At 57.0% G+C, this 19,171-nt stretch overlaps 3 protein-coding genes across 4 annotated transcripts; 1 reads left to right on the plus strand and 2 right to left on the minus strand.

The window, feature by feature from the left end:
* Positions 1-7: 7 nt before the first annotated feature.
* ANAPC11 (anaphase promoting complex subunit 11) lies at positions 8-518 on the plus strand. 2 transcript variants are annotated; one of them, XM_041466046.1, is made up of 2 exons: positions 8-296; positions 389-518. In XM_041466046.1, exons 1-2 carry the CDS (start codon positions 117-119, stop codon positions 440-442), a joined length of 234 nt encoding a protein of 77 aa, XP_041321980.1. In that variant the 5' UTR covers positions 8-116; the 3' UTR covers positions 443-518. The 2 variants fall into 2 exon arrangements, with proteins under 2 accessions (XP_041321980.1, XP_041321981.1); XM_041466047.1 differs by having other exon boundaries at positions 23-225; positions 297-518.
* A 1,416-nt stretch (positions 519-1,934) lies between these two features.
* On the minus strand, positions 1,935-12,542 carry PCYT2 (phosphate cytidylyltransferase 2, ethanolamine). The gene is made up of 13 exons (XM_041466006.1): positions 12,404-12,542; positions 11,849-11,937; positions 10,917-11,078; positions 9,107-9,173; positions 8,547-8,631; positions 7,487-7,531; positions 6,103-6,241; positions 5,430-5,512; positions 5,180-5,257; positions 4,510-4,575; positions 4,222-4,287; positions 3,692-3,780; positions 1,935-3,054 (listed from the first exon to the last, which is right to left on the minus strand). The coding sequence occupies exons 1-13, from the start codon at positions 12,487-12,489 to the stop codon at positions 2,964-2,966; spliced, it is 1,146 nt and encodes a 381-aa protein (XP_041321940.1). The 5' UTR covers positions 12,490-12,542; the 3' UTR covers positions 1,935-2,963.
* On the minus strand, positions 12,529-19,094 carry SIRT7 (sirtuin 7). The gene is made up of 10 exons (XM_041466005.1): positions 16,562-19,094; positions 16,349-16,486; positions 15,724-15,828; positions 14,779-14,849; positions 14,607-14,679; positions 14,064-14,162; positions 13,383-13,619; positions 13,059-13,139; positions 12,823-12,929; positions 12,529-12,739 (listed from the first exon to the last, which is right to left on the minus strand). Exons 1-10 carry the CDS (start codon positions 16,655-16,657, stop codon positions 12,529-12,531), a joined length of 1,218 nt encoding a protein of 405 aa, XP_041321939.1. The 5' UTR covers positions 16,658-19,094.
* Between the last annotated feature and the right edge of the window lie 77 nt (positions 19,095-19,171).

Genomic DNA, 19,171 nt, shown 5'->3' on the forward strand with positions numbered 1-19,171 from the left:
CTGCGCCCGCGCCGGAAGCGGAAGAGGCGGGGCAGAGGCGCGGCACGGCGGGCGCGCGAAGCTCTGTGGGGCGGGCGGCACTTCCGGCGGGACCGGGACCGGGAGAGGAGCGGGACATGCGGGTCCGCGTGCGGAGCTGGCACGGAGTCGCGTCCTGGCTGTGGGTGGCGAACGACGAGAACTGCGGCATCTGCCGGATGGCTTTCAACGGCTGCTGCCCCGACTGTGAGTACGGGACCGGCACCGGCACCGGGCACTGCGCGCTGGGCGGGGCTGACGGTGTGTCCGTGCCGCAGGTAAGGTGCCCGGCGACGACTGCCCGTTGGTGTGGGGGCAGTGCTCGCACTGCTTCCACATGCACTGCATCCTCAAGTGGCTGAACTCGCAGCAGGTGCAGCAGCACTGCCCCATGTGCCGCCAGGAGTGGAAGTTCCGCGAGTGACGGCGGCACCGGGCACGGGGATGGGCCGTGGCCCGCCCCCGGCCGGCCCGGGCCGCTCAATAAATGTGCGACGCCAGTCGCGTGTCCGTGTCCGTGTCGGTGTCCCGCGCTCGGAGCGGGGCCGGGCGGTGGCTCCGCCGGGCGCCCCGCGGGCTCCGCCGCCCCGGAAACCGAGTGGCGGCGGGGCGGGCGAGGCGGGACCCCGGCCCCGGTGCTACGACTCCCCGGCACCGTGCACGCTGCTCGCGCTGGGCCGCCCGCCGAGCCCCCGTACCTGCGGACGGCCCGGGCCCACCGATGCTCGGTGGGCAGAGCCCCGGGGCTGCTCTCCGATCCGTGCCGCTCGACACCGACGGCTCTGCCGGACCCGATGTCGCTGCGCTGCTGCCCGGCCCGGCCCGCTCCCCGTGGGGCTCTACCCGCGGTGAGCACCGGGGCTCGGGCTGGGACGCTGGGCACGGCTCGTGCCCGCACCGCCGGTTCCGGAGCCCCTCAGCCCCGCGGTGCTCTGCCGTGAGCGCCGGAGCAGGGTCCCCACCGGCGGGGGCTGGGGCTCCCCCTGTGCCGGTCACACGGTGTGACCGGTGCCTCCCGCAGTGCTGTGTGTCACAGCTGTGGTGTGATGGTGCCTCCCGCAGGTGCTCTGTGTGACCGGCGCCCCGTGGAGCTGCCAGGACTCCCCCGTGTAAGGCAGGTCTGGCTCTGTCCCTGGCCCCCGCGGAGTGTGCAGCTGCCTGAGCGGTGCTGGTGGCTCTGGGGTGACAATAAACCTGCTCGGGATGGCTCTGCGTGTCTGTCCTTGCTAGGGAGGGGGGAGCCCACCCAGACCTGGCAGCTCTGGGCTGCTGAGCCCGCCACTCCCTCCCGTGGTGCTGAGGCTGCTCAGGTACCCAGCAGAACAAAACCCCTTAGAGGATGGCCCAATGCCTGTGGGAGCTGCAGGGCACGGTGCAGGGCCAGCAGGGGTCAGGGGCTGTGCAGAGGGGCAGGTGACACTGTCCCTGTGTGCCCCCAGACAGAAAGGCCCTGCTCCCCCTTGTGCAGCAGGGGACCTGGCACAGCCTCTGCCCAGCCCTGGGGCAGCTCTGCAGCAGGACACAGACTGGGGAGACACAGGACAGTGGGGTCCCTGGCAGAGAGACCCCTGGACAGGTATCTAGGGTTGTCACCTCCTCCACAGGTGATCCAGAACACAGCAGCCAGCCTGGCTGCAGTCCCCATGCTGGTGGTGCCCAGGCCCTGCCTGGCCCACGTGGCTACCCTGCTCATTAGGAGAGCCCAAGGAGTCCCCCCTCTCCCCCCAGTGCCCCTGGCTGCAGCTCTGGCACATGTGGACCTGCCCTGCTGTGCCAGCCAGAGCCCAGGAAGGGCCAGCAGGTGTGTGGTGGCTGCCATGGAGCTGCAGGGATGCAGTGTGAGTGTGGTGCTCCCTCTCAGTGCCCTATGCCCCCCTTCTGCTGCCTGGGTTCCAGCCCCAAAAAGACCAATGCCCAGCTCTTGAATATTTTATTAATGATCAGCAACAAAAGTTTACAAGAGAGAGGACACCAGACACAGCCTGGAAGGACCATCTGGCACAGTGCAGTGAGCTGCTCAGGATACTCACCACAGTATCCTGGAATGTAAGAGGGAAAAGGGGCTCACAGCTCAGGACCCATTCTCCCAGCCCTGCACGTCCCCTTAGGGGCAGGCACGCTGCATGTCAGCCATCAGAAAACAACCCCAAACCTTAACCTGGCCAGGTCCCACCCTCAGGTAACCCGTTGGGCACAAGGTGGGCTCTGAGCATGGTCCATCGGGTCCTGCTGCCTTGCAGATGGGAGAGCTTTGGGAAAAGGTCCCAGGCTCCCTGTGCCTCGAGTGGGGAAATGCCTGGACCCAGCAGCACCTGCCCCTTCAGCAGCTGCCACCTGCAGCCTGTCACTGGGGCAGCAAAGGATCTTCCTTTATCCAGCTCAGCCCAAAGTGGCTCTGGCTGTGGACAGGGGCAGGAGCTGAGAAGAGGCAGCACAGTGAACCCAGAGCCCAGCACCACCTCTGGCAGCCAGCCCCTGCAGGAGGAACCACAGGAGCCCTGTCTTGTCCCCGAGGCTGCTCTACCTGTCCAGCAGCCACAGCACTGCCCAGGGGCTGCTCTGCAAGGCAGAGCCTGCTCAGGGCAGCCAGGGCAGGGCAAGGGGCACGGGCAGCTCCTCCACTGCCCTCCCACTGAGAGCCAGAAATGGCAGAAGGTAAAAGCACATCAACATGTTAAAACATTAGTTATAATTAAAACCTTTTTGTTTTGTCAAATCTCCTCCTGGGAAAAGGGACAGGGACTGATTAACGGAGATAAAACTAGGCAACGGAATCCCAGCTCGTTATGTCTGCATAATTAGTGCAGGAGGAGCTAGGACAGCAGAGGGTAGGACAGCACATCCTGCGTGCCAGCAGCACTGCCCCTCTTCAGGGCTCCTTTCCTGAAGAGCAGTTGCTCTGCCAGAGGGTGAAGTTGCAGCACTCTGTGGCTCACCCATCCCCACTAGTGCTTCTCCTCCTCCAGCCTCCTCATGGCCTCCAGCACAGCCAGCTCTTTTGCTTCTTTCTTCTGGTTGCGCGCTTCAAACTCCAGCCTGCAAATATCACACAATGTCCTAAGATTCTCATTCACCCATGCTGCTTGTAGACAAAACACCTGGAGCAGGGGAGCATTGCCTTCTATGCTGCTCAGTTCTGAGAGCACTTCAGAAGCCCCCAAGACCCCCAGAGCCTCTCCCAGAGCTTCCCATGGCTGTTGCCAGCACTCTGCAGTCCTGGACTCCCACACTGGTCACAACTACTGTCTCCCTCTGTGGAAGAAGCTGCTATTCTATTCTTGGGCTGTCCTGGGTGTTGTAACACCAATATCAAATTTATCACTCATGTGAGCCAAGGTGCTGAAAGTGAAGGACTCAGGCCTAAAAGGCCAAAGCTCTGAAAGAAGCAACATGCTCTTTCACCTGGGATACAGCAAAGGAAATTTATCATTAAAGGAGGAAAACCAATAAATGTGCCGTGCAGCACGTTCTGGCACAGCAGAGTTCAGCTGTTCCCTTCCCTGTACAGATTGGTACAATCACATCTACAGCCTGCACAAGCCATGAAGGAGGAAGCCAAGTTTGCTGACTCTGCCTTCAGATAACACCTCTCCTTGTTTGGTCCCATCCATCAGTCCCCAGACACTCTGGATGGAACAGTACGTGACAGAAACCGGAGGCAAAGAAATCCAACCTGTTCTTGATGATTCTTTGCACAATTAGATCTGTGGTGAGATTGCTGCCACTGTCCACCAGCTGGAAAATGCCACGTTGCTTCGGTTCCTGCAAACAGACACAGATAGGGCTATGCAAACACGTGGGGCCTGGGTGTGCAGCTGAGCTGAGCTGTGCAGGGTGACAGGCAGCATGCAGTGGTCTCCTCGGAGGCACAACAAACACTCCCTGAAAGCAAAGCTCCCTGAAAGCAAAGCTCCCTGAAAGCAAAGCTCCACGTACACAGGAGCTGCCCAGGACAGACAGCAAAGCACACAGGATTTCTCACTCTGCCATGAAGGCATCAGAAAGTGGCAGAGCAAAACAGTGCTTGGGAGAGTGGAGCTGCTGGGAAAGATTTACTGACTGCTCCACATAGCTGCCCTCAGGGGTGGATGAAAAGCTGCATCTCCTGCCAAAGCCTCCTCTGCAATACACCTCCTCAGTCCAGGAACACAACCAGAGCCAGACTCTGTCTATCAAATGCTGACAAAGCCACTGGCACTTTACCTCATATGGATCAGAACCGTCCTTGTCTGGCACCACCTCAGTCATCCCATGACAAACAAGTGCTACCTGAAGGAGGGCACAAAAGTCACTGACAACATCCAAAAGATGACAGGGACATTTCCTGCCACTACTCGCACTGAGCACAACCTGGAGACCAGCACAGCCACCCTCCTGCACCAGCCTGGCAGTCCCAGTCTGAGCAGGACACTCCCTCCTTGCACCCCTGTGCTGTCTTGCACCACTTCAGCTCCCCACAATCTCCACGTCCATCCATGTGCAAGGACTCACCCTGAAGTGATCCAACAGATCAGCAGTGACAGCATAGGGAGCTCCAATCACCACCTCTGAGACATACTAAAAAAGGAACCAGGCAGAGTCCAGATTTGAAAAAAAAACCCACCAAACAAAAACCCAAAATCCAATCCCAAGCCAGAAGGCAGCTGCTTCTTAAAGAGACCTGAGCAGGTCACCTGGCTATAGAGTCAGAAGTTCAAATAAGGGAACAGAGAAGTGGGTTCAGCAGCAACTGCTTGTCACACAACAGCTTTTTGTTCCTCTACAGAATGTCCTTTCTGTGCCTACAGAGCAAATCCAAAAGATAATTGCTCCAGGCACACATTTCTGGGGCTCCCCACAATTTTGTCCCAGGCATTTTCTCCCCTGATGCAGGGAGCAGTTTTCTAGTGGCACGTGTCCGAGCCACACAGGTCCCTATGTGGCATCCAGCCCTGTCACTGCCAGCAGAGCAGCTGCATGGGTCACCAGCTTGGATCAGCCAGGATGGCACAAGAGCCCAGCAGAGCCTCCCAAGAGTTTACCAGCACCTCTGGCAGCCTCAAGTGATTCATCCTGTCTGTCTTCTCAGGGCACACCAAGGAACTCCTGCAAGGTCACTGAGCACAAGTGAACATCAGCAGGCTCTGGGCAATTCTGGAAGAGTGCAGAGACACCAACTCACCCTGCAGGCCAGGACACTGAGGGTTCTCTCGTGGATGTTCATGATGGGATAGTTCTTCCCTTTGTAGCGATTCACCTCCTACAGCAAAGCACCAGGCACAGTCAGAAGGGAGACAGAGCAACTTCTTTCCCTCCTGCTCCCTCCCAAAATGACTGGTCAGTACATCCCTGTCCTGTCTCAGGGAGCACAGCCTGCCTGTTCAGAGAACAGGCCCAAGCTGCTCTGCCTTTGGGACAGGTTCTACACAGACCTGATCGAAATGCAGCCCAGCAATGATGTAGGGTTTCTCTGCCAACTGGTGAACTTTCTCCAGGAAATCCACATGACCAACATCTGCAGATCTGTTTAAGGAATTGAAGCTCACATGGAAAAGAGAGGGAGGAAGACAGAAATAGAGTCACTAAAAAATGACAGTGGGGGGCAGGAATCCCTAGGATTTTATTCTTGCACTACTTATTGCCTATTTCCAAGAACAGCTGCTGCCTCCCTCCTCAGGTTCCACTGGTTCTGGGCAAAAGCCAGTGACTTTTTCAGCTTCACCTTACATGGACTCAGCTTTGCCTCTATCCAGAGTTTCTACTTGTTCCAGATGTTCTGGCACAAAGCCTCAAAGCCCGCCCCAGGAACAGCGTGTCACCTCCAGATACTGTGGCAGCCAGTCCTCACTGCAATCATTAGAGTGTTGAGAGTATCCATCTGCCTTCCTGAAATCCAACAGCCACAGACTGCTCCACAGAGGAGCTATAGCTTCTTTCTTAGCATCCTGTGACTAAGAAACTGCCAGAAGAACTCACTCCTGACTCCTCCCTCACATGCAGATACAGAAAAGGAAAAATAATATGAGGCAAACATGCAGTCTGGCACCTTCCCACATGAGAACATCAGACAAAGACCACTGTGCAGCCAAAGAGAGCCAAGGATACGGAACAGGTCGAAGGCTCCAGCCACGTAGATGATGGTGTCCCCCGGCTGCGGCTCCTTCCCTGATGCAAACTGGATGATCTTCTGGGATGTCTGCAGGAACTGTGAAACGCCAGTCCAGGGACTGTGACCTTTGGGCCCCTGTGGAAACACACACCAAACACGGCTTCTTTTCAGGCTCTGGGAGGAGGTTTGGACAACACAGAGCACAGTGCTGGCCAATCTGCTCATCTGAATTTGCTGGCAACTGGAACAACTCCCAGCACCTTGGACTTTCTACGTTCCTGGCACCGAGTGTTTAGATAATTTTGCAAAGCTCTTTATGCCCTGTCTAAATCATCACCTCAGCAGACAGCTCAGGAGATGCCAAGAGGAAAGCTCAGGAAGGAGGAAGACAACAGGGCAGGTTTGAATTTCCATGAGAAGCAAGACGTGCTCAGGAGACAACACACGACCAACCTACGCTCTGCCAAGCCTCAGGGCAGCTGCCTGGCCCCTCAGCTCTGAGGACAGAGCTCGGTCCCCACCACGTGGGAGCTGTGCAAACAGCCACCAAGTCACCTGCTCTGCCACCCAAAGCTGCTCCACGGGACTTGGCAGGACACAGACACTGCAGCTGAGGCCAGAGCAGGCCCTGCAAAGGGCAGCACGCAGACAGCTCAGCTGTCAGGGTCACGTAGGGTCCCCAGTGCCCTGATCCATTCTACCCATGCCCCAGAAAACAGCCATGCTAGAGCAATATGTCCCAAAACACCTACTCAAAACCCCCAAAATAGTGGGGAACTAAGGAAGATTCAGACAGGTCAGCAAATCCCCTGTGAGTAAAAAAGACTTGCTCGAGCTGCTGGTGCAGCTCATCAAGCAGGGACAATCCAGCTGCCAAGGAAATAAACAGGGCTGGCTCTTTAGGAGCAGTGAGAGCCTGGAGCTGGCAACTGGAACACAGAGAGGGCTGCGCTGCCCTCAAGCTCTGCACCAGTGTGGTCACGCAGCTGCCATGTCCACACCTCCCAAACCTAACACAACACCTTCAAAACAACACCAGCACTGGGAGGAGCATCCTCAGAGGCTGTCCCCAGGCTGGAACCATTGGCACTTGGGAAGTGGCAGGAAGGAATTTACAAGCAAGGAAGGAGCCCAGCACAGCAGGCTCAGAGGAGACAACAGCCCTGGGGTGCCACTGAAGGACAGCTCGTGCACTGCCCTGTGCCACACCTGCCCCTCACTCCCTCTGCAGGCGCTGCCATATGGGGACAGCAGACGTTCACTGAGACATTACTGCTACATGTGGGAGGACAAACAAGCCTGCAACAGGCCAGAAAGCACACTGGGAATCTTTCTCAGGCAGGACAACAACCAGACGTCCACGACCAGAACTCACATTACCTTCCCAAAGTTGTCAGTGTGCTTCCGATAGTCTAGGTCCTCATCCTGAAGGGAGATAAAGAGTCAAAATGTTTAAGCACTTGCACAGCTCATCCGACCAAGACATGCTTGTGTGTGGGAAGTGCTGGGAAGGCCAGGCTCAAAACGCGTACCAGGGATCCAGGGCACTGAATGCTGACAAACTGGTTAATACCTAAACCAGAGTCCTGTCCCAGCATGAGTCAGAGGAAATGTGTCCTTATCTGATCCCAGCTTGGCACTGCCAGCAAAGGTGGTTCTTGCCCAACTTGCAGCCCTAAGAGTGCTGCACAGCTGCATCCTCCCTCAGCCCAGCAAGCCCCTGACAGGACAGCATCCCTTCTGCCAAAGACCCTCACAAGAGGCAGGCTTAGGTATCTGCAGCAGCCAGCAGCACCGGGCAGATCTCGGTGTCAACTCCTGTGCTACAGCTAAGCCAATTTAACAGCTCAGCACACCAAAACATCTCCCTATGTCCCTCAATTCACCTGTGGGTCACTTGTTTTTGCAGTTATCCAGGTGATTCTATTCACAGATTACTTCATTACTCAGTAAATTCAACTCATTACCTGACATAAAACCAGACTTTACTTTTCCCTGGTCAGGTTAGCTCCCAACCAGAGAGTGAGCTGAGGAGACTCAAGAAAGGTCTGATTAGACTAGAGACAACAGAAGGCAGAAGCATGAAGCTCAGTGGGAAGGGAGAGGAGTTTCTAACTCTGGCAGCACCTGGCTGACAGATCAATGTGCCTGCACTGTGTTATTTCACCCTGGGAGAAGTCATGGGCTTGCCTGCAGCTCCCCTAACATTCCCACGGCCCACACTGATCATGAGGCATCAGAGTGTGTTCCATCACTCTGTGATCTCAGACACGTTGAAGCAAACATGAGCAGGCTGTTTTGCTGCCACTGCCCGTTCTCCAAGCACCTGGGAGCCAGGCCCAGGAGCTCTGCTCCTCTGCTCTGCCCCATCTGGAGCAGCAGAGGGGAAGAGCTGTGCATGCCCTGTACTCCACCTCCCACCCAAAGCCCTCTGACTCACTATGTTGCTGTGGTGAGCCTTAGTCATGAGCAGCATGCGGCCAACAAGGTCAGTGGTGGACACGCCTTGAGTGCGTTTGCATTCCCTGCAGGAGACAAGCAAAGGATGAAGCAGAAGCCACAGGAGCCAAGGCTCTGTCTTCCCACCATTGCCATGGGGACCCCTGTGACACCTGATAAATGAAAACCAGGGGCTGTCCTGAGGAAGCCTTTCTTCTCAAGAACAGCATTTATTTGCTGAGCCTCTGCATCATCCTCACGCCACAGCAGCTGCTTGTGTGAACGCTTCCCTCACTCAGGCATCCCACCAGAGCCAGCTCTCGGTGAGGCTTTAAAACCAGACCAAGCCTCTGCCAGGAACCAGACAGCCCCACTGGGCAGGAATGTCTGCCCCACTTCCCTGAAGCCAAAATGCTGGGAGCAGTTGAAGCTCTGACACACATACAGCCAAATTCAGGTGTGACCTGAAGAGTGGTATGTTCCATCTGACTTCCCTTCAAGGCACAAAGTCCCAGGAACTCTGCCCAAAACAAGATAAACAGGTAAGCAGCAACAGGTTACCTGTATCGCCCTGCTGTCTTTACTTCCTCATAGGTGTCCTTGCCATCGATAGTTAAGGTGATGTCATCTGCAGAGAGAGAAAAGCCTCAGAACTGTACCCAAGCTCTCCTGCACAAAAGCAGCAGCTGTGCAGGTCCCACACACATGCAACTCTGCAATCCAAATCCCTGTGCATGCACAGGGGACATGTCCTGTGCCCCACAAAGATGTCGGGGGGGGGGTTTAAGACTACTGTGTCTGTGGAGACAAGGATATTCCTGGACCTGAACACCATTACCCATCTGGTGCACTGCTGGGTGCCCTGCAGCAGCAGGCACAGCTGATTGATTATTGTCTGAATGATAATAAACAAGCACTATCTGTATCAATGCTAAAAATGAACCTTTTAGCTCTTCTGGGACTGGTTTTAACCCTTGGCTCATGTTACAAGTTTTCAATCAATGGAACGTTCTTCCTCTCAGTGACTGCACTCCCACAGTGACATCCAGGACCCTCTACTGAGGCCATTCTGGTTCATCTCTGGCACAGGGCTCCCAACTCCCTCTGCAGAAACACCTCTCATACTTTTGGGGATGGTACAAAGCCTTCACAAGCAAAAGCTAAGCTGGTTTCCCTTTGCCAAAAGAGTCAGAGGGCAGCCCATGAGTGTGCCTGCAGAGGGGGTGCCTCAGTCCTGCTCAGTTCTCCTAAAACCCCACAGCCTCCCCTCAGAGCACAGGCGGGCACACACTGCCAGCACAGCCTGGCGTGCCAGCAGAGGCACAAAGAGAGGGTTGCTGTTACCACCTCAGGTAAGCTCAGCTATTTCCAAATTCAGCTTTTGCACAAACACAGCCTGGCGAAACTGCCGGTGCAGGGGTGTTGCTCAGGAGAGCACGGAACGATTGCGACAGGTCAGCAGGTGGCAGAGGGGACACATGCAAGCAGCTGGAGCAGGGGCCACGAGCACTCCCCTGCTGTCATCACCCCTCACCACACCCTGTAAGTGCTCACGTACACCAAACACACTCAGGGCAGGCAAAGAAGTTAATGAGGAATTTGATAACCACTCCATCCACGTGAAAAAAGAATATATATCTTCTAAAGATTAAGGATTTATTTACACTTTGTGAAATACTTGGCTTATCAACAGCAGGTGGCTGGGATCAGATGAGAGATACACCAAATGAGTGCAAAGACTACTCCTGGTCAAAGTAACAAAATTGCTTCAGAGGGGCAGGGAAGAAGGGCTGGGGCTTAATGACCATTGGCAGCTGCCCAGGAAGGGACAGAGTCCCAGAGCAAGAACATTTCCTCAGAACACTGGTTCTCTTTAGCAACTGTACACCAAAAAGTATTCACACTAAGAACTAGGTCTCTGGCCATACAGTCAGCTGAGTCATTGAACAGCTTATCAGCTGGATAAAGAGAGGAGCTTTTCAGATCTAACCTTGTCCCAGGATAAGTAGAAATAAACATGGTTGTATTTCTGCATGCTTTCCTTTTCAATAGTGTTTTTCACACTTAAGTTTTGTAAATGGCTTTGTGCAAATTTCTGCTGGTGCTAAGGGCAACCTTGGGATAATTTTAAATGACACATTTCACCTTTGTAAGTTAAAACCAAGGGCCCTGTCCGCTCTCGAGATTTTGAGCACTCTGATGTTTCTCCAGCCCATGTGACCAGAAGCAGCTGTGCTGCCCAGTGCAGGTGCTGAGGAGGCAGAGCGCTGTCCCCCTGACCCTGCAGCCCCCAGGACACTGCTGGATTGCAGCAGGGCACCTGCAGCACACAGCCCACGTTAGCACAGCCACTGCCCCAAACACCACTCACCCCCATGCACGCAGAAGTCGCAGCTGTACTTGTCCAGGGTTTCCAGCGTGGTGACATAAGGAGCTCCAGGAGCAATCTCATCCACCCACTTGATGGCCTGCACCATTTTGTACCTCTCCTCCTGAGTGAAGACGGGGGGACCCTTGTGCTTGGCAATCTCCTCTGGGGGAGAAACAAAATTCCAGTTAGAAGCACGTCCTGCAGCTACAGTGGCTCTCAGTCACTGCTGCACTCCTTTCATGGGCAGGTGAACTTCACTGCAGGCTTACCCTAAGATTTGGATCAGTCCGTGGTAGCAAAGGAAGCCCCAGATAGATCAGGAAATATTTTGATTCAGTTGCATTTCTTAAACATTTAACAAGAGCCCTAGAATTCACTCAAGAGGGCAAAAAGTCTCAGTGCTTCCCTGTACCCAGATAGTTCTTCCTGAGGGGATGAGCTGGGCCTCCCGGCATCCCCCTAGAAAAAATTTCCCTCTTAAACAGTAACTTCATAGTACACCTGGTTCATACTGGAAATTCTGTATCCATCAACTCATTTAAAATACATCTTCACATGCCATAACTTGTTTCTGGCACTTAACTTCCAGATGGCCTTGAAATGAGTTTTCTCCACAAGGTAACTTGTTTTGAAACATAGGTTCTGCACCACTTACCAGCAAAAGCAGACTGATTTTCAGCTGTTTCATATAGCACAGAACGCAGGTTAACCCTCGGAGCCTGCAAGGTCTGACCCACCTATTCCTCAGTCCAAAAATGTGACAGGGATAACTCCATTCCCAGAGAAGGGACATCTTTCTCTTGGAGGCTACTGATCCTGGAGCAGATGCAGGATGAAGCCTGACCCTATCAGGAACTCTTGGTTCTCCCGGGGCTGATGCTGCCGGGCAGTTTGAGGGGCTGCACGAGATGAATCCTGGTAAAGGCTCTTACCATCCGTGTGGACCCCAACGATCAGGTAATCGCCCATGGCCCGCGCCTGGCGCAGCTGGTTCGAGTGGCCATAGTGCACCATGTCATAGCTGCAAAGAAAAGGGCCGGTCAGCCCGGGCACACCGGGTCGCTCCGGTGCAAGCTGCGGGCTCTGCCCCAGCTTTGGGGCTGAAGGTCTCTGCTGCCGGGCAGGGCTGTGCGGTACGGCCCGGTCCCCAGGCCCGCAGCAGCGCTCCCTCCATCGCGGCGAGCCGGCCCTGCTGCTGCAGCGGCCGGTCCCTGCCCGGCAGGTGCTGGCTGTAGCCCGGGGGAACGCTCCGGCCCCGGGAACGGCGCCCGTTAAGCGGCCGAGGGCGCTCCCGGCTCCGGAGCGGTCTGTGGCCGGCTCCGCCCGCCGCCGCTCGCCCGGCGCCTGAGGCGGCTCAGCGAGGAGAGCGCCGCGGGCCCGGGCCCGTCCCGCCGCGGTGACAGAGGAGGCGGAGGCACCAGCGTAGCCAACACGGTTTATTTCTGCGGCGCCACCACATCGCCCGGCCCCGCGCCCGCCCCACTCACCATCCATCGCACCAGACGCGCACGGGCCGGTGGCCGCCGCCGCCCGCCGCGGCTCCGCCGCCGCCCGCCGCCCCGTTGCGCAGCATGGCCGCGCTGTCACCGGCGCCGCCCGCCCCGCCCCGCGCTCAGCGGCTCTTCCTGCGCCGGGCGCCCTTGGCGCAGCCGCGGCCGAACCACCCCCCGGGCCGCCCGACCGCCGCCTCCGCCCGCTCCCGGGGCTGCTCCTGCTCCCGGGGCTCCTCCCGCTCCCGGGGCGGCGCCACGGGTTTCCGCGAGTGCGTGCCCTCCTCCCCGGGGCGCAGCGGCTCGGCCAGCGCGAAGATGGGGTCCCGCGCCCTGCGGAAGGAAGGAGAGGGCGGCGGTGGGCGCTGCAGGCGGCCCCGGGCCGGGGCCCCCCCGCACGCGGCCCCGCCGCTCACCGGTCGTAGCGCGGGATTTGCAGCCCCAGCTCCGCCATCAGCAGCCGCATCACGTCGTCGCAGCGGCCGTGCAGCTTCAGGGCGGCCAGATCGTCCTTCGGGGTCCACTGCGAGGAGAGCAGAGCCGGCTGCAGGCGGATCCCCGCGGCGGCAGCGGGGGCTCCTGCCCCGGGCCCCGCACATCTGCGGTCCCTTGGCTCACACCTGGCCAGCTCAGCGCGGGGGCTTTATCTCACCTGCAGGTTCACAATATACAACTTGGGCCGGCGAGTGGGGGGCTTGCTCATGCACCAGAGCCGCGGGTATTTTTTCAAAACCTGCCACAAAGCACAGAGGATCAGCACAGCCACAGGCACACGCAGCCGTGAACCGTATCAGCGAGAGGAAAAGGAATGTATTACCAGGAGGGGAAAGAGGGAGGAAGAGAGACTATCACAGATGTTGGGCGAATCCTGACACCAGAGTTTACAGTTGTCTGTTTGGGAGGAGACTGCTCAGCACCAAGGTGTATCACCAAGAGGGAAGGCTGCTAACAATCTTCACCGAGTCTCTAAAGTTACCTTTAAGCTGGAACCCAGACAAAGAATCACATCTGCTTTGCTTGCAGCTTCTGTTGCTGCTTCCCAGTTCAGGGGCTGTCTCAATGTCCCCTTCTCCCCAAAGTGGACGATTGTATCTCTCAACTGTGCCCCACACTTGTGGCACATCCTGCCCGTGTGATGCCTGTGCAGGGCTGTGCGCTCTGTCACATCAAACACTCGCACGTACTCTCGGTTGGGGGTGCAGGAAGTGCAGACCTGGAGCAGGACAAAAGCAGAAACCCCATCACATCATCAGCATCCCGCCCACCAGAGGCCAGGATCAAGCCTCTTCTCTTGGAAGAAAAGCATTTTTGGGGACAAGTTGTAGACAGTAGCATCAGGGATCAGATGCTAACTTGGAAAACCTCAAGGTTTTTTTGAAAACCGGCCACAGGCAGCCCTTGGCTACATGCTGGGAGGGATTTTCAGAGGAAGAGATGTCAAGAAGCAAAAAGTTCCAGTATGTACAGAAGAAGAGCTACAGAGCTGGGTTTGGCACTTCCTACGTAGTTCACCCCAAACCCGATGGTCTGAAGGCAGGAACTGCACACAGGCCAAGCCCTTGCACTAATTCCTTCTGAGCTAGTGGCAGATCAAGAGTTTACATTCTCTTTCTGTGAGGCCACTTAACAAGGACTTTTTCCTGCTCTGGCCACTCACCTCTATGTACATGTTCCCGTGCAGCTCAGATATTGCAGCTCGGGGTAAGCCGCTCCGCAGGTGCAGCCCATCACAGTTCTGAGACACCACGTGCTGCACCTTGAAGGGAACAAAGCACTCAGCTCCTGCAAACACACAGGGATCCCTCCAGGCAGGGGATGGCCATGTCCCAAATGCACCAACAGCCTCTAATCAGAGCAGGACCCACAGGGGAAGAGCATGGTGAGCAGACCTTCGTGAAAGCTAAATGGAAACCTCCTCCTGCTCAACAGAACATTTCTAGGGCTGGCTGATTTGTGACCAGCTCCCCAGGTACAAATACAACATGTTAAAGAAAAGGCACCAGGGGAAAACCTGCCAGAGCTGGAGCCTGCAGCTGACTGAGGAAGGCTTGGACACGTTTTCCTACATGGATATGCAGCCACTTGAGCTAAAAACGTAGTCAGGCAATATTCTCTGACTATTCCCTGCTGGGTATATCATTCTTAGGCAGAGGAACGTGAGTGAGGAAGAGAGAGAGGAAGTGAGGTAAAAATATCTTACCAGGTTGTGCTTGTGCAGGCAGGCAATGCTCATATGAGTGAGTGTGGGCTCTGCCTCACTCAGGTCTGCAGCCCTGACAAGAAGCAAGGGGGGAAATAAAAAACGTTGGAATTGCCATTAACCTCTTCCAGTATCAGCTTTCTGTCACAGAGTTCAGAGTTTGGCTCCTCACCTGACACTCCTGCCCTTCTGCAGCAGTGTCCAAATGCCATTGGGGCCTCTGTAGTCTGGGATCGAAGCCGCCTGTCACCGGGAGAGAAAACCAGGCCTGATGGGGCAGGGTTGTCACAGCCCTTGTGCACAAACACTACCAACCCAGGCCCTCCCAGGACAGCCAGACACCTCCAGCCATTGCTGCTTTTTCATTCACTCCGAGTTTTCCAGCATAGCTGTTCCCTAAACACAGGGAAACCTCCTCATCTGTTTTCTCTCTCTCTTCTATGTTTCAGCTCTCATTTTCTCCTCTAGTGTTAGCTTTCTCCAATTTTATGATTATGGAATCCCTCCAGAACTCTTTTTCATCCTTGGTACTTCCCATTTTGCTACACAGAATTCCATTCTTGAGCCTTTTCTTATTTTCCCTAGACTCTGTTTCTGGCACCTCACACTCAGCATCTCCAGCAAACTTACAGGTGACATGAGCACCCAGCCCCCTGCCTCAGTCATGCTCCATTTCAGCAGAGAATGGAGTGGCAGAGCTCACACAAAGGTGGCAGATGACACATTAGAAGAGGTAGAACCAGACTGCTGCTTTGCCCCAGGCTACTGCAACAAAACAATTCTCAAACTGCAGTTTATAAATTCCAATGATGCCCAGCTGTCTCTGCATGTCAGATAACACATACAACATTCCTGAGCTAACTGGCTTGAGGTTTTACACCAAGTCATGGAAGAGACTCGAGTGAAGCAAGAGCAGAGTCCTGCTCAGGCTGTGCCTCCTGCACGGCCGGAGGCGATGCAGCCGCAGGCAGCAGGAATGACCCGGGATGCAGCCTGGAAACTGCCAGCCGTAGGCCCCGTGCAGAGTGCCAGGCTCACACACGTCTGTGCTCGCTCCAGAGCCGGGCAGCAGCCCAGCCAACGCGGCCCTGCAGGGCCAGCTGCTGTCCCAACGCACCGTGCTGATCCCAGCGCCCGTGTAGATGACGAGGTGCCTGGCGCCACGCACGGCCGCTGCCAGCTCTGCCACCTTCCTGGTCAGCTCCTCTGGCTCATCACACACCTGCAAAACACACCTCAGGGGTTCACGCGGGCCACGCCGCACCACCGAGTCACAGAGAGCAGCATCTCGCCGCGAGTCTGAGGATGGGCTTGGGCCGACCAGGAAAAGCAACGCAAACACAACATCGACAGCAATTTTCAAATGAAAAGCACGTGGGCATTGTTCATGGGAAGATCACGGCAAAAAGCTTCCTGGAGGCCGGAAGCTGCTGACCCACCCTCTCGGGAGAGCTGCCCGCACGGCCACACGCGCCGGGAGCGCGGCTGACCGGCGACAATCACCGGGCACTGCTCGGAGGGCAGACGCGTCCCCGGTACTGGGGCACAGCGGTTGTTCACCTGCTGCGCCTGCAGAGCTCGGCAGCAGCCAGCCCTGCGGCCTCCCCCGCGCCTCTCCTCGGCCGGGGCCGCTCCCTGCCATTACCGGCACGGCATCACCGGCACGGCATCACCGGCACGGCATCACCGGCACGGCATCACCGGCACGGCTTCCCCGCCCCCGCCGCGCCCCCGCCGCCCACCTCCTCCTGCCGCCGCCGCAGCCGCTCGCGCCGCTTGCGGCGCCGCTCCAGCTCCCTGACGATGTCCTCGCTCTCACTCAGCACCTGGCACTCCTCAGGGCTCCGCTCCGCCGGCGGCTTCCTCCAGATGCGGGACACCTGCCCGGTGCACACGCGTGGTCAGAGCGGCCCGCCGCGGCGAGGTGGAACGGGTCGGGCCGCGTCGCACCGTACCTGTCTCCGGCGGTCCCGCTGCTCCTCCTGCTGCAGGATCTCGGCGCGCGCCGCCGCTTTCCGCTCGGAGCGGCTCAGGCTGCCGCCCGCCGCCATCGCCCCGGAACCGCCGCGCCTCCGCCGCCACCGGGCTCGGCTCCGCCGCTTCCGCCTTCCGGCCAGAGCGCGCGCGCGCCGCTTCCGGCACCGCCCCCCGCGCGGCAGCGCGCCCTGGTGGCGGGCGGACCCAAAGGACGCGCAGGCGGCGGCTGTGGAAGCGGTTTATTGTCGCGTACAAAGGCGGCGGACACTGTACAGAATAAATAACGGCAATAACTTAGCAATAAATACCGCCTGCACCGAGCCCGGAGCCCTCTGGGTGACCCTTCTGTCCGCCAGCCCCGGCTCCGGCCGGGAGCGACTGTACACAATTCACAAGATACACAAATCCCGGGCGGGCCAGGGGCGCTCCCCGGGAGGGCTGGCGCGGGACCCCTCCCCGGGGCCGGGAACGGCACCAGGAACAGGAGAAAGGGAACACGACACCCTCACAGCAGAAAACCAAACGGACGAGCACCTCAGGAACAAGAATTGTCACACTCCAGAACACTATACACGAGAGAAGCCGGGCGACGGCTCCGGCACGGGTGGCCTCGCACGGGGACAGCCGGCAGGACAAGCGTCCCCCGAGCCGGACGGGGACACTGCGGAAACACCACTCGGGTCCTACACTGCACTGAGAACAAAACCAAACCACAGGCAAGCGACACTCGGGGGACCGTGGCCTCGCCGACATGCAGCGCGGCAAACAGAGCTTGTTCAGCACAGTGACCCTTCACGGCACAGCTGCCCTTCCCCACTCCGTGCTCGCTGAGCACACGGGCCCCGGGAAGCACAGTCGGCTCCGAGCACGGAGCAAGGACAGGGGGCTTTGTCACGGCTGCCAGCCCTGTTTGTGACCCAGGACACAGCAGCGCGGCTGCCACCGGCAGGGACCCGACACTCCTGCCACCGAGCACCACAAAATGCAAGTTCTCCGTGGCTGCAGGGGTGCCTGCCCATCGTTGCCTGCTGTGTTGATGGGGCTCTCCTCACACCCGAGGCTCCAGCTGTGGAACCAAGATCCTAACCAGCCCCATACACACCTTGCCTGCTCCGCTGGCCCAGATCAGGACTCAGCTGTGTTCCAAGGGCTCTGGCTGGTTGCATCTCAGCCTGGGTCTAAGCGGGACAGGGTTGGGAATGACAGCCCAGGACAACTGGACACCTCTGTGTTCTGTAAAATCACTTCTTCCAGTCACCACACAACCAGCTGGAAGACCAGAGCCTGCTGGGTGCTGTGCAGTGTGTGGCCTGTGTGGGGGATGGCTGCAAGTGCCACATCAGACACTTCAGAGAAGACAAGGGCAAGTCCAGGGCCAGAAGGGGGAAGTCTGGAGACAATGTTCTATCCTGCTCCTCCTTTGGGAAGTTTACTTGGAAAGCATCCCAAACAACTCCCTAAACTCCCTATCAATCAGAGCAAAGCTGATCTCCTCCAGCAGGAATCCCCATCAACTACCTGCTCCTCTCCTGCCACACTGCAGCTTTTCTCAGGCTGACCTGCTCCTCTGCTCAGGGGACAGCAGTATCACTTCAGCAGTGAGAAACATCCCCAAAACCTATCCAGGACAGCGGTACCTCGCCACGAGACTGGCTTCACTAGTGTTATCCCAATCTGCCCCCTCCCTCAGATCTTCAGCAGCCAGGAGATCACATGGGCTTCCCCCTCATGTCCTGCTTCTCTAAAACTCAGTAAATCAGCTCCAGTCTTTGGGAAGGGGAGAGGGGAGTCAAAGTGTTTGTGGAAATGGAGCCTGGCCACAAACAGCTTCTCAGCTGCATCACAGCTGTGAGTCTGAGCACTCTCCTAAAAGCCCTGGCAGAAGCCACCCCAGGAAGGACAGTGATCCTGCCACAGCTCACTGACCAGCAATGTGGAGACACCAGGGACAAGCCTGTCCCACATTGCCCCTCTTGTTGCAGACTTGCCCCTCTTGTTCAGGTGAGCCATGAGCACAACACAAGTTCTGACCACAGGATCTAATTCCAGAGCTAAATCCCATCAGTTTTCTCCTAAGCCTGGACAAGTCTCCCTCACGTTCCTTCTCTGACAGGTTTGCTCCAGGAAGAAGAGTGCAGCGTTTTTGCTTTCCAGATTTCCAAGCTAAGTTGGTGCTGGCTGCTGAGCAGGAGCTGCCTGTGCTGCCCTGCACGCCTCGGGGCAGGCGCTGCTACCTCACTGCACCAGCCAGCCATGCTTGTCTTCAAACACAGCAGCACCTTCGCCTGTGCACCAGAACCCTTCTGCAGAATTCAGAGAGATTCCAGCTCAATTTCTCAATCGGGTTTAGGAAAAATGACAACAGTGTGAAATGACAGCACATGGCAAAGGCACCGGCACACCACAGCGCCGCACGAGAGCCTGGGGAGCAGAGTGCCCAGCACAAGGGGACACAACAGAAACTAGCAAGGTCAAGAATAAGTCACTTTTGGTACAATTGCAAAAAGATATCAAACAGGACTTGCCTCTTTTTTTGTCTTTTTCTAAGTTTTATAAATAAAGTCTGATAACTCTTTATAAAAACTAAC

Source organism: Pyrgilauda ruficollis, unplaced genomic scaffold, assembly GCF_017590135.1.
Source record: "Pyrgilauda ruficollis isolate IOZ18807 unplaced genomic scaffold, ASM1759013v1 scaffold196, whole genome shotgun sequence".
NCBI lineage: Eukaryota > Metazoa > Chordata > Aves > Passeriformes > Passeridae > Pyrgilauda > Pyrgilauda ruficollis.